At 43.1% G+C, this 14854-nt stretch overlaps 1 protein-coding gene across 3 annotated transcripts in view; it reads left to right on the forward strand.

Moving 5' to 3' along the window:
* The first annotated feature begins 33 nt into the window (after positions 1-33).
* Positions 34-14854, forward strand: part of ZFYVE21 (zinc finger FYVE-type containing 21) — a 36790-nt gene continuing 21969 nt past the window's right edge. Inside the window, exons 1-4 of one of the 3 annotated variants that reach the window (XM_048855401.2) lie at positions 34-237; positions 5686-5736; positions 10712-10880; positions 13417-13492. In XM_048855401.2, the coding sequence (XP_048711358.1) occupies positions 106-237; positions 5686-5736; positions 10712-10880; positions 13417-13492 (428 nt within the window). In that variant the 5' untranslated portion in view covers positions 34-105. The remainder of the gene's footprint in view (positions 238-5685; positions 5737-10711; positions 10881-13416; positions 13493-14854) is intronic. The other 2 variants (XM_075129908.1, XM_048855403.2) reach the window with 2 other exon arrangements.

A 14854-nucleotide genomic window follows, 5' to 3' on the forward strand; every position in this document is an offset into this window, starting at 1 on the left:
AGTTTCATTGGCAGAGAGAGGCGTCAGTTTCAGGGAAGTAACGGGAGATTGGGTGGCGCGCTGCTGCTCCTTGCTTGGGCTGGTAGCGGTGGCGCTGCGGGGAAGATGTCGGGCGGGGAGGCCTGCGACGGAAAGAAGCTGGTTCGCTCGTCCAGCGGTCTCCGCATGGTGCCCGAGCACCACGCCGCCCGCAGCCCTTTCGGCCTGGACGAGCCGCCTTGGGTGCCTGATAAGGACGTAAGTGGAGGAGAGCGGACCCTTCTCCCGGCCCGCCAGCGGGACCCCCCGTCCGCTCTGACCCTCCTTCTCTCCGCCAGCGGGACATCTTCTCTCTCCCCCTCCCCGCCCTTTCTGCTCTGACCCTTCTGCCCCCCCGCCAGCGGGACGTCTCCCGCCACCCCCCTTTCTGCTCTGACGTTCCTTCCCACCCCGCCTTTGCCCCCCCCCCCCCATTCTCGACACCCCTTCACCACCGGCCCTCGCCTGTGGGTCCGTCTTCCCCTTCACTCCTGGTTCCAACAGCCCCTGACCCGCCTGGGTGAGCCCCTTTCCCCTGCGTCACTCCTTGCATTGAGCTGCTTGGACTCTGACTTCAGCTACCCAGCTGCACCTGTGGTGAAATCTTTTCTAAGGTGCCTGTGGGGATCCCAAGGCCTTGACCCACCCCGGGGCGTTCGGGCCGCTCCCTTCATTACGGTGGAGCTCAGTATTTCCCCTTGTGTTGGGCTCTGCAGAGACCCTTCCCTGGAGCGCTTACAGTCCCATGGGCAAAGGAGCCTGCCCCTCCACACTACCCTCAAAAACCCACTTCACTTATGTGCCTGTGCTCTGGCGTCTCTCTCTCCCTCTTGTATAGGGCACAGCAAAGCAGCCTCAGTGGCCTGGGATGGAAGGCTGTTGGGGTTTTATTCTCCCCTTTTTATTTTATCTTATCACTCCTATCTTGAGGCTGGCTATGTCTCTTGTCCCATCTTGTCAATACATGGTTCCCATATTTGCCAGCAGGAAATGCCCTTTTATCTGAGGCGAAGTAGTTATAGGCAAAACCTCATGTAAGTGCAGACAGCTGTCTTGCTGGAGAAATGGCTAAGGAGAGGGTTCTGTTGGGTTGACTTAAAAAATATGAGCAAATCTGCTCCCTAAACAGTTGTGGGGGAAGGCAAGTGAAGTTAAAGTCCCTTTTTGCTGCTGTTTGATTTTGTTAGAGTTCACAACTCGTTCTGCTGTGTTTATCTCCAGAGTAATGTGCTGAAAACCTGGCTTAGCCCATGTTTTAAAAACTGACAAGCCCGCAGATTCATCTCATTTATCTGGCTGTGCGTAGAATGTATTTCCTTTCTGTTGTAAACAATGCACAGTATTTCACTTAGCTTTGAGGTGGCTTGGGTAGTCACGGCAGGGCCCTGGGAGAGAGCTTTCCCAGTGTTCAAAAAAAAAACCCACCTCCACAAGAGGCATAGCTACCAGCCCTGGGAGCGTGGCCACCAGCCCTGGCGCACTGTTTACACTGGCGCTTTACAGCACTGAAACTTGGTGCACTCAGAGTTGTTGGGTTTTTTTTCACACCCCTGAGTGAGAAAGTTGCAGAGCTGTAAAGTGCCAGTGTAGACAAGCCCCACAGGATCGTGGATCGGCAGTGACATTGGAAAATTTAATGTTCCTCTGCAGCATGAGATGTGGGTCACTTGTCAGGATTATATGGCTGCATCTCACTTAATCGTTTCTCTGCTATTGCAGAGGCCTCAGGCATTCGTGCACCTCAGACCCTCCTGTTCTCTTCCTGTGGCACATAATAGTTTAGTCTCCTGTGGGCTATTGTACTTTGGTCTAATTTTGGTTGTTGGCTTTAGTATGCGGGTGGTATTGGTGGCCTGTGATATACAGGAGATCAGACCAGATGATTTGGTGGTGGTCCCTTCTGGTTTTTAAACACTGACTATAAAAAGGATAGGGAGAGTTATTTTCCAGGGTCGTCATATTCTAGGGATTCCACCACAAAAGTAACTGAGGTTCCTGATGAGATTAAAATGCTGTGAACTAAGAAGCCTGATGCGCTTAATGAAAATACTTTTTATTCTTAAATGCATTTAAAAAATAAAACTAATTTCTAAGATTGAGGCCTCTTATCCTTGAAATAAACTTTTGCTTACTAAGATTGAAAAAGAAAATGGTTATGAATGTATTTATTTAATATGGATGAGTACAAATACCTATCTAGAATAAGTAGTCAGTGGGGAACTCTCTGGTTTGGTAAAATACCCAGCCATGCTAGGATGTCAAGATAGGGTCAAACGCTGTCAGAAAAATGCATCCACTTCTTCTTCTTCTTTTGATGGTGATAAATATTACTTAGCTTGACACATCTTGCACATAGATGCTAGCAAAGATAACACACATAATAGTAGCCTGTTGCAATAGAGATAAGTGTAATCAGTATTTTATAGTGTCTTTTGTTACCATTGCTTTATGAGTGGATATGTGCTAATACCAGTGTTAAAAGAATGACCACTTTAGATAGGCCTACTAATCCAATTGTTTAACTTCCAGCACTAGATGCTGATTTTGGTATATTTTGTATGAAAATTCTTGTTCTTGAATGAAGTGTCTGAGGTCTGGTCTATACTTAAAAAATTTTTACTTGCACAGCTACATTAGCTAGGAGTGTGAAAAAATCAGATGCTTAACCAACATCGGTGTGCCAGCAAAAGCCCCAACGTCAATGTCATTATACCAGCAAATAAGTAATCTTGCTGGAATAACTTGTTTTGTGTAAGGAACTGATACAGGCTATACCAGTAGAAGAGTAGGTATTGTATACCTACACCAGTACAGTGCTCCTCGTGTAGACATGGCCTGACACATTCAATCTGTAAATTGACTCCTGGTTTGTTTGTTTTTTTTGAGCCAGGATCAAAGCATTACAGTATTTGAACATAATTCTTCTGTATTTAATATACTGTGGCCATTACTGTTGTGAAGATGAAAAAGTGAATTTGTTTATAACATGTTATTGCATTCATGTCCATGATACTTAATGCAAAAGTAAAATATTCAGTTAGGAAAACCTCGTTCTGTGATGTTTAACACCAGGGGCTCTTCTCTAATATCAGGCATGCTAATGATGGCAAGGGGGCATTTTTTCTTTTCTTTTTTTGAATGGAGGTCGTGACTGTGAAATAAAGAATGTACAGTTACTCCTTATTGGAGAGTAAGGTGCACTTTTCATCCAAGCTGTGCAGTTAGCATAATACAATAATACCTAACTCTTTTTTATATAACATTTTTCATCCATTGACCTCAAAAGTGGTTTAAAGAAGGTTAGTATCATTGTCCCCATTTTACAGGTAAGGAAACTGAAGCATGGGGAAGGCAAGTGACTTGCCCATTTTCAACCAGCAAGCCAGTTTAAGAGCTGGAAATTGAAGCCAGGTCTCCTGAGTCTCACTCCAGTGCCCTATTCACTAAGCCATACTTGCTAAATGTGATTTCTGTAATAACCTCCTGCTCTTGTGGTATTTTCCATTGTTTTATATTCCATTTTTTCCACTTTCTGCTTTTAAAAGCTCTGCACTGAGGGGAAAATATCAGGGAAGTAACTATAATTTGTTCTTGAAATTGCTCGTTAAAGTGTGTGATCTATTGCTCCATCTTAAACAGTACAAATTGAATTAAAGGGTTTAATGCATTAAACTAATAATTCAGTGAAGGTAAAATGTGCATTTCTGAAGCCATTATGACAGGGGTTTGATAAGTACATCTTTTGAAAGAACTTTCATCATTTGAGAACAGTTCTGATCATCTGGTTTTTAGGAAGCTTTTAGAAATTTATTGGTTCTTGTACCATTTTTTAATTTGAACAGTTGAGCAATCTTTTTAATTGGAACTGGCTAGTTGCAGATTAAGTGCAGGTACTTGAATTTGCCAAATTTCATAAGTGATTTAACGCATCAAGCTGTAGTTAAAAGTAGGTGGCTTAGGAATTTGAGGTTTGTATATTAGCTGATGTGGCATTTCTTGGGTAGTATTTGCTATTGAACTTTGATACTGATCTGGAACCTGCTGAAATATCTAGAACTTTCTGAAATAGATCACGAAAGTTCTAGTTACGTTAAAGAACTTTAAAAAGTAAGGAGTTAAATACTGGGAGCATGGTAACAACAGGCAAATAGCAGCTCTTGTATGCTCAGCAGTTAGCTCATTCTCAACCTTGAACATTACAACCTGCTAGGGTGACCAGATGTCCTGATTTTATAAGGACAGTCCCAATTTTTGGGTCTTTTTCTTATATAGGCTTCTATTACCCCCCCATCACCTGTCTCTATTTTTCACACTTGCTGTCTGATCACTCTACAACCTGCTTTATTTTAAATTCTGATACTCTGTTTTGGAGCCTGTTGAAAGGGGATATTAACTGAGGCACAGTGTCTTATCGCACAATTTTTAAAATGGTCCATGAGATATTTCACCTGAATGATGACTGAAGGCAAGAGAGATCTTGGCTTAATATATCTGAAAGACAGCACTCCTAACTGCAGTATTCTCTTGCCCCTCTCCACCATTTGCCCCTTCACCTCCCAACCCATTGCCTTGTGCTCTCAATTTTAGATACTTTTATATGTATTGCACTGGCATCTAGGGGTCTCAGACAGGGATTAGGCCCCCATTGTGCTAGGCATGGCACAAACATAAGATGATGATGGGCTCTGGTCTAAAGAGCTTATAGTCTACAACCTGTCCCAGATGTTCAAACACAACATTGCATTAATAGCCTAGCAGATAAACCTGATACTATCCAAGGCTTTGTAACTGAAAAATTATCTGGTATTATGTGTTGGATTGAAACAATGTAGAAATGTGTGTCTTGCAGAAGATGCCAGTGATGTAAAATAGTGCTGTAGATCAGCATGTTAGTGGGTGGGTTTTGTTAGTATCTGCATAGAAAATGCCATGATAATGACCACATCTAATACTTATTGAATAAAGTTTCTCTCAAGCACTGTTACCAATTTAGACGACAAAGCCCAGAGCAGGTGGCTCTTATCAAATGTTTAATGAGAGGGGGAAAAGAAATTAAAGTTACTTCATATATATATATATATATATAATTTTCTTTCACCAAGCTCTTTCTAGGAAAAAGTTCTAAACTATCAAGTGAAATTTTGCCGATATTGATTTAGCCTTCATGGTTGCAGCAGGGAGGAGGGAACAGTACTTCCAAGATAAATATGCTATTTTTCAGATATTTTAACTATTGATAATGTTGTTAAAGTGCATAAACTAACAACACTTGTGAATTAAAAATATGTAACAGTATAATAAATGAATAACTTGTATTGTATTCTATGTACGCTATACAAATTTGGAACACAGAAGTGGCCACATAGCCTAATGGACTATGCAGGAGATTGGAACTCCTGAGTTGTAATCCTGACTGTTACTGGTTTACTTTGTGCCTAGGGAAAATCAGTTTTTTTTGCTCTTTCTTCTCTGTAAAATGTGGATAGTACTTGCCTACCACACACATGTTCAGAAGATTAAGATAAGTGAGAAACAAGCATTACTTAGATACTGTATGGAAATTCATTAGCTATTTAACTTCCTAGAAATTACTCTAATATGTTTAGTCTTGTGCATTGTATCTGGATAAAGATGTAGATAAATCTTGTACTCTTTACTGTTTTCTAGTGTCCAAGATGTATGCAGTGTGAAACTAAGTTTGATTTCATAACCAGAAAGGTAAGAGAGAGCAACAAAACATAATAGCCTAAATACATTACATTGTGGAACTTTTTTTGTGAACTCTTGTTTTGAAATGTGTTGAAACCTGTGTTTCAAAAGGATGCTGTCAAGTACTTTACACCCAAAATTTCACATGCCTTAAAAATAGCTTTTGTTCCCCCCCCAGGAATATGTCTTCATTCTTTTTAATCTATTATTCTGCTGTGAAATTTAAAATAAATGCCTGTTTTTAGGACTAAAATACTTTGCTAGTTTTGAGGCAACATGTAAGTAACACTTCTCAAAATATGCTGTTGTCAGTAATGCTGGCAAGTAAACAACAAACGTTCATTTCAGTACACTCAGATTGCATAAAAAATTAGTTATGTGAGTGAAAGAGTCTAATATTAGGAAAACTTATTTTCAGGGCTTGGATTCTAGGGAGAGCCTGTTTATAAAGTAATTGGACAAAATGTGCAAAACAAATAATGGGTGAAGATGTTGGCAAAAGATGCAATTGCTATAAGTAAAATTTAGTTCTTTTGTTGAATTATGAACAGTAATTCATTGAAATTAATGAGGTGGGCTGCATTGGGCATGTAATTCAGTCCATCCATATAGAAGTATTTTTATTAACTTTTATGTTGTCTTCTGTTGCATGAACTTTTACTAGCAAGCAGCATAGAGAAGATGCTGTCTTACTGGGAACTACCGTCAGAGGAGACGGAGCATTTTGCTGAAGGAGGGGAGGCAGAATTGTTTTAGATAGCTAGAATGATTGTCCTGCTGACTTTTGCACAAACTAGCAATGAATAACATTCCTTGCATAACTACCTAATTACACAGACATTTTGCTAGCATACACTGATGGAAAGGAAGAAAGATGGATGTAAGATGCATCTTGGGTTGAAACTCTTGTTTTGCAATTTGTTGTTTGGAATATAAAACCCAACAGATACAGTGTAACAAAATGGAAAATACATCTAATTAAATATGGGATACTGGGAATCTTCAGGACTTAGTATTAGACTGGTAACTATGGTAAGTAAATGTGGCTGATCAATGAGGAGAATGGGCATATTGGAGAGGTTTATTGGTGGTTCTCCGCACATAAGTTTTGCTCCCTAATTAAAGAAATATTCAGAAACTCAAGCTATTGTTTGTTCACATCAGTGGTTGAAACTTACTTTGATCCATAAGTTGGTTGCTTGATATGCTCCATCTCCCACGGGGAGTTTTACTTAATTTTCTCTGTGATCTCAAACCAGAAATAACTATTGTGCCTGTCATCGTTTCCAGTGGAAATAGTGATTTGGGGTCCCACTAGAAGCTGAGAAATTGAAGCTTTTGCACGAGTGCTATTCCACCAGCTTTGAGGACCTCCATGGGGATGCCATCTGGGCCTGGGACCTTGTTGTTTCAAGTCTGAGTGATGGCATCCAAACTTCCTCAGGAGATGGAGGGTCAGCAAGAGGTTCTATTACTGAATGCTGAGGAATGGACTGGGTGGTGGCAGCTGAGACTTCAGATTAGCAGTTCAATAGCGTCTCAAAATGCTTCTTCCAGCATTGCTTGAGGGTTACATTGCCCTTAAGAAGGGAGGAGCTGTCCTGAGATTGCAGAGGGGTTGTGTCCTTTGAATGTGGCCTGTAAGTGGCTTTTGTCGGTTGAAAAAAGCTTCTCATGTCATGTGGATCAGTGAAGCTCTGGATCTCCATGGCCTTTGCTTGCCACCACTGATTCTTGATGTCATGCAGCCCCCTTTGAACTACAACTTTAAGCTGATAAGTGTCTCTCTTTGCTGGTTAGAGGGTTCATTTTACCAAGTGCAAAATGTGCTTCTCTTCTGATGAATAAGTGTTAGGATTTCCTTGTTTTCATCATATCCAATACGGTGAGTGGAGTATATGCCTTGTGAATTCAGCATATGCCTTGTGAATAATGGTCTTGAACTCCTCCCAATGTATTTGGATGTCATTGACGTTGTCAGGTAGGTCAGAGAACCTCTCAATGAGGCATTGTGAAGAGTCTCGCAACTGGCACGATTCTGAAGTTCATGAGAAAATTCTACCCAACGTAAGGAGTGACTTGTCCCGTTTCTTAAAAATGGTCACAATATTGGCAATGTGAGGGAATTATTGAGGCATTGCTCTCTTCTCCATTGCGGGGAAGATCCTTGTTCAAAAGGATGCGAGCAATCTCCTGCCTCTTACCAAAGACATCCTTCCGGAATCCCAAGGTGGTCAAATTGTCATTCTATGTCGGGGCAACACCGACATAGAATCATAGAATATCAGGGTTGGAAGGGACCTCAAGAGGTCATCTAGTCCAACCCCCTGCTCAAAGCAGGACCAATCCCCAATTAAGTCATCCCAGCCAGGGCTTTGTCAAGCCTGACCTTAAAAACTTCTAAGGAAGGAGATTCCACCACCTCCGTAGGTAACGCATTCCAGTGTTTCACCACCCTCCTAGTGAAAAAGTTTTTCCTAATATCCAACCTAAATCTCCCCCACTGCAACTTAAGACCATTACTCCTTGTTCTGTCATCTGCTACCACTGAGAACAGTCTAGCGCGATCCTCTTTGGAACTCCCTTTCAGGTAGTTGAAAGCAGCTATCAAATCCCCCCCTCATTCTTCTCTTCCGTAGACTAAACATCCCCAGTTCCCTCAGCCTCTCCTCATAACTCATGTGTTCCAGTCCCCTAATCATTTTTGTTGCCCTCCGCTGGACTCTTTCCAATTTTTCCACATCCTTCTTGTAGTGTGGGGCCCAAAACTGGACACAGTACTCCAGATAAGGGATCACCAATGTCGAATAGAGGGGAACGATCACGTCCCTCGATCTGCTGGCAATGCCCCTACTTACACATCCCAAAATGCCATTGGCCTTCTTGGCAACAAGGGCACACTGTTGACTCATATTTTGTTGCACAAAAAAATCCAAGAGAAGTGTATAGAACAACACCAGCCACTGTTCATGGCATTTAGTGACCTAACTTAGGTCTTGGATTCCCTCCTTTGTGAACTGTTATGGAAGGTCTAGGTTTGGCTGTCCGTTGAAATTCATTCACGTTCTCAGGTTACTTCATGGTGGGTTGACCGGCACTGTCATCTTTAATGGGTTAGAGATGGACCCTTTCACTGCCTAGACTGATGTCAAGCAGGGCTGCGTTATTGCCCCAACCCTTTTTTCCCATCTACGTTGCTGTGATCTTGATTCTTATTTGTGACTGCCTTACTCAAGCCCAATTCTTGAAGAATCACATGGATGGCCAGCTCTTCAACCTGTGGCATCTTCATTCTAAAACAAAGGTCATTAGAACTGTTATTATAGACCTTCAGTATGTTGACTGTGCTATCCCCATGCACACCGAGGCTGACTTGCAATCCACCCTAGATTTTTTTTCTGTGGTGCTATCATAGCCTGGGACTTTCCCAGAACATTGGGAAGACTAAGATGCTCCATCAGCCTGTCCCAGGATAAGTTGCCCCCCTTCTCCCACAAATTGTCATCTGTGGTTAAAGCCTGAAAAATGTTGAGCATTTCCCTTACCTTCGTAGTTATCTCTCCCAGACAGCCAATCTTGATGTGGAGATCAAACATAGGACTTGTTGTGCCAACACATCCTTTGGAAAGTTGCTCTGTCATGTCTTTATTGAGAGAGAGAGCTGCGAATGGAAGCTAAGATCCTCACTTCCCCTTATGGGTGCGAGACCTAGGTGACATACCAAAGCCATCTTAAGCATCTCGAGTGGCACCTACAGTGCTGCCTTAGGAAGATTCTCTCTATATCAGATGGGAAGACCGTTGCACCAGTGCCAGCATTCTCTCTGCAACTAACGTCACCAGTGTTGAGGCGAAGGTTATGAAACATCAGCTTCGCTGGGCTGGTCATTGTGTGTAGATGGCCAATACTTGTGTTCCAAAGCAAATCCTCTTTTCTGAATTTAGTCATGGTAAGAGGACCCACAGGGGCAAAAAATGCTACAAGGACTCACTGGAAAGTATATTTTAAGAAGGGAGGTGTTGACCCCACGAATTGGGAAGAGCTGGCTGGCAATAGACTGCAATGGCATCGCATCATACATCAAGCCTCAACTATTTTAAAGAGAATTGCTTTGCTCATGAGGCTGAGAAACAGCACAGGTAGAAGGAAAATGTACATCATCCCGGCCAGCAGTTGTGCTCTCTCCAAGCAACCCCCTGTCATGTATGTGGAAAAACCTGTAGAGCACAGATTGGACTTGTCAGCTATCTTAAGTTTCTTCCTCCTGGCAGGTAACATCCTTGTATTGAGGGATAGCCGCCACTGCTGACTTGCTGAGAACTTAGAATTGCTGTGACATAGGCCTTATCACACTGGCAAATGATTTGCCATTATCTCAACTTCACTGGACGCTTGTAGGATTTTTCTTGTTCTACTAACTGTTATTTCTGATTTAATGATTTTTATTTTTAATCCTGTCTCTAAAACCTTGAATTGGTTGTGTCACTGTTTAGACATGGAATTAAATATTTGGAGAGAGAGGCATGGGCTAAAGATGGAACCCAGTGGAAAGTGAAGAGGACATGCAAACCACCATTATATTTTGCAGTCTTTTTGACAGTGAGGACAAGGATTTAATGGTCCATGGAGACTCCTTTTCATCCTTTTTCACTCTGGTCAGACCTGAAGCACAGGGCTCGGGTATCTGGAGAAGCTTGCACTGCTATTGCTCATGCTAGACCGTCTTTAGTGTTCCAGTCTCCAGAGATGTCATTTTAGCACTTCTTACTATCTCTAGAATCACATGACACTTAATTAGCCATATCTAGTATCTTTTTTTCCCCTCTGTGTATCTTGGTATTACTTGCACAAGAGAAACTAGGCAAGCATGCCAATGCTTTAGGAGTACTAGTGTTCTTGATGTGGTAACATTATCAGCTCTGTATTAATTGCATCTTTTGTAATATTAGTATTTTTATTTTATTTTATTTTATTTTTTGCCTAGCACCACTGCCGGAGATGTGGGAAGTGCTTTTGTGACAAGTGCTGCAGTAAAAAAGTGCCTCTGTCTCGTATGTGCTTTGTAGATCCTGTGCGTCAGTGTGCTGAATGTGCTCTCATCTCTCAGAAAGAAACGGAATTTTATGACAAGCAGCTTAAAGTGCTTATGAATGGTAAGTACTGCATGCACAACTGTTGTTTTGATCTTGTACATAGTTATTCTAGTGAGTGTCAAATGAGATAAATAGCAGATCTAATTCCCTTGTGTTGTCAAGTAAGGCGCTATGTTGCAGTCTCTAGAAATCTCCTTTGAAATACTTTCCCGCTGTCATTTTTTTTTGTTTGCCCATTATTTTGTTATCCAGCCAGATCTGTTCTTTGGAGATGAGATTTTTATTTTTATATATTTTTAAAGTTCTGCTCCTACAGTCAAAGGAACTCTGCCTCTTATTAGCTGATGAATGTATGAGGTCATGATAATAGCTCTCTTGTAATATTGCACTTTATTAAATCACAATGTGGATCAAATACACACTTAACAGTAAAAAGAACAATTTTGAATTCTTCTAATGAGAGAGAATACATGCTTCAAACTTCATTTCAGCCTCTGATCTCTTCTTCCTCCCTAGACTGTGTAGGTGGCTCTGATTGTCACTGAACTGTCAATTGTAAATAGATTTAAAGAGTAGTATGAAATATAACTGGAGCCCTGATTGCACTGTTTTTAAAAATGAAGAATCTGATGTCTTAAATTTTAAAAATATTCTGTGAGTATTTATAATTGGGAACATGCCTTTCAAGGGATGCTGAATGTGACTTTACTAGGTATTTTCAGTAGTTAGGCAAAAGCACAGCTCCTAATTAGAATGCATGTTCCACGTGAGATGTCCTACAGCTCCATGAGCTTAGGAAGGAATGTACCAATTTCTATAGAACACTTACATTTTAATTTTAACACTTTGATCTCTTTGGTTTGTGAAAGACTGAACCAAAATTAGTGCTCCTAATGGGGAGGGAAACATGAACTCCGAACACATCTACACATGGATTACGAATAATATAATGCACTGGTTATTCTATAATGTGCTCTGGGGGTGAGGCACATACGGCTTTTAAACAAACTATTTGTAAGAGGATTATTATTTTTCTCATGTACAGCAGTATAACTTCATTGACTTTGATGGAGTTCTGACTTACACTGGTGTAACTAAGAAAATCTGAGCATGGGACAGTCCTGAATTGAACGGCTACCTGCCAATAAAATCTTTCTTTCTGTATATTCTGTACACTTCTTTAAAAAGTTTCTATAATATTTTTACTAACTGCAATATTTGATTACAAAAAATGGTCCAGTGTAGCTGCAGGAAACTGTCCAACAATCATTGGATACTGTCCTTTGCCTCTTGCTTTGAGGTTGAGGGTGTGCCTTAAATCCAGTAAACATACAACAATCTACACACATTACTCCTAGGGGAATTCTGGGCCAAAAAATTAAAAATTCTGCGCACAGTATTTTAATCTGCAAAATTCTGCATGTTTTGTCTAAACACAGTATCACACCAGTTTCAATTATTTTTGGTCATTTATTTCAAAATACCTGTCGGCAAGTATGTCTGTAACAATACAGACAACAATAAAGATTCAGGAAATCTTCTGACAAATAGATTCTTACTAGGCATATTGATACACAACTCTCAGTAATTCATATAAACTACAGTACAGAACCTTATTTCCTGCACCCCCCAGAAGCAGTGCAAATGCTTGTGGGAGTCGGGGGTAATGGAGGAGCTGAGGGAGAGGGAAGTAAACTGCTGGGAAGGAGCCTTTGTGTGAACTTGGAGGGTTGTTGGGTATGAGTGGGAAAAGTATGTACAACAGGTTTTTTGGGGGGGGGGGTTGGGAGGGATGGTTAAAGAGCATCCCCCATGCAGACCCTGGCTGACACCTAGCCTCTCTCATTCAGTCAGGCACATCTGCCCCTGTCCCCAGGTCTTCCTGCATCCCCATGTGGCCCTGCACCCCCCTCTCCCAATGTCTCTGTACCCCTATTCAGCCACCCGCTGTCCCTATGTTGCCCTGCATCTCCCTCCCCCATCACCATGTGGCCCTGCACCACCCTTGGCCCCGTGCCCCAACTCCCATTCAGTCCCTGCCCCAGTCTGTCCTCCCCAGCAACCCCATGCTATCTGTTTCCCCATTGCCCCTGTTTCCTGGGCCAGGCCGGGCAAAAGACAGGCTCATTTTCTTCCCTTGCTGGCTGGGAGCTGCTGCTGTGTTCCTGTGCCACAGTGCCCTCTGGTGGGCAAAAGGTGGAACTGCATCAGCATTTCAGCAGAAGCTTTTTTTCTGCGCACACAAAAACTGTGCGCAGCTTATTATGTGCGCACGCAGTAGCACAGAATTCCTCCAGGAGTGACACACTGGAGAAGAAATATTAACTGATCGCAGGATGTTTAGTTACAACTGCACCATTTTGCTATTGATGGTGACAGTGAACTCTTTTGATGTGTTTTTCAGGATTAGACTTTTTAAATAGATTGGGTAAAATGGAGAGCATAACGCAGCTTAAGGTGTTCAAGCCATTAGGATAGGTGCATGAAGTGCAAAAGTTTATAAAAGTTCTTGATACACTAACTTTGCTTCTTTCTTAAATTACAAATTTAGCATTTGAATAACTGAATAAATTTTTGGGAAATTTTTTCTACTAAGGTGCTACATTCTCTGTTGCTCGGGGAACATCAGAAAAATCTGAGATGATGGTTTGTCGACTTTCCAACAACCAGAGGTGAGAAATGAGAATGGAAACTGCACTTGTTAAATCTGGTTAGGTTTTAAAATTTTTATTTAATCTCCCCATCCCCGCTCTTCGTGAGGTCTTGTGTGTTGCCTCTACAGCATTCCTGCCGGTTTGTGCTCTAAAATGTTTCCAGAATCAGCAAGTGAGTACATGGTATGAGTAGGGCCCTACCAAATTCACCGTCCATTTTAATCAATTTCATGGCCGGAGAGTTTTAAAATTAGTCAATTTCACGTTTTCTGCTGTTTACATCTGAAATTTCATGATGTTGTAACCGTGGGGGTCCCAACCCAAAAGGTACCCAGAAGTGCCTGCCTGCCTCCCCCCTCTGAGCTGCCATGCAAGGGAAGGACAAGTCATCTCTCCCCCGAGCCCAGCAGGGACTCACAGCTAAGAGCTCCCTGGCTGGGGTGCTCCCAGGAGCAGGAGTATATCCAACTGCCTCCACAAATCTCCTCTAGCTGCAGGAACCCTTAGGGCTGGAGCTTTCTGGAGGAGGGGGGAGGCAAGCAGGCACTCGGTGGTGGGTCTGATCTCCACCAAGAGCTGCTATATAAGGGAAGGACAAGTCCTGTCCTAAGTTCTCTGTAAGCTGCGCAGCCATGCATCAGCCTATTTAGTGCCACACAGGTGCTCAGGGAACCCACCCGGGAACCGGCCATAGCTCCTTCCATGGCTTTAACCTAGCCTGGCTCCCAACCTCCCGCGGCGGCCCTCCACTGGCCCCAACTCTGCTGCGGCCCAGCCTCAGGCACGACCGGGGCAGCCCGGACCTGACCTGCTGGGGAAGGGGCGCCTATCCTGCAGCCCCAGCCCTGGAGCTGCCATGGTGGAGAGAGGCACCTCTCGCACACAGCCCAGTTGCTGCTGTGGCGGGAGAGAGCTGGGGGGAGTCCTCTCTCCCCACCATAGTCCCAGAACACCCTTCTGCCCCCCAAACCGCTCGTCCTCAGTCCCACCCCTGAGTCTGCACCCCCCCCCCAGCCAGAGTCCTCACACCCCTGCACCTAACCCTCTGCCCCAGCCCTGAGCCCCTTCCCACACTCCGAACTAGTCGGCCCCACCCCCACCACATGAATTTTTGTTATGTGCACCAATATGGAGGTGATGTGTCATATTGGTGCATATAACAAAATTAATTCCGCACATGGGTGGAAAAAACTAGAGGGAACACTGGTCCTGTCCCTCCCTAGCCCAGCAAGGACTCACAGCTTAGAGCTCCCTGGCTGGGGTGCTCCCAAGAGCAGGGGGATATCTGACCCACCTTCACAAGTCTTCTCTAGCTGCAGGAACCTCCGGGGCTGGAGCTTCCTGCAGTGGGGTGAGGCAGGTACTCCGAGGTGGGTCTGA

The sequence above is a fragment of the Caretta caretta genome, chromosome 6 (assembly GCF_965140235.1).
Source record: "Caretta caretta isolate rCarCar2 chromosome 6, rCarCar1.hap1, whole genome shotgun sequence".
Taxonomy (NCBI): Eukaryota; Metazoa; Chordata; order Testudines; family Cheloniidae; genus Caretta; species Caretta caretta.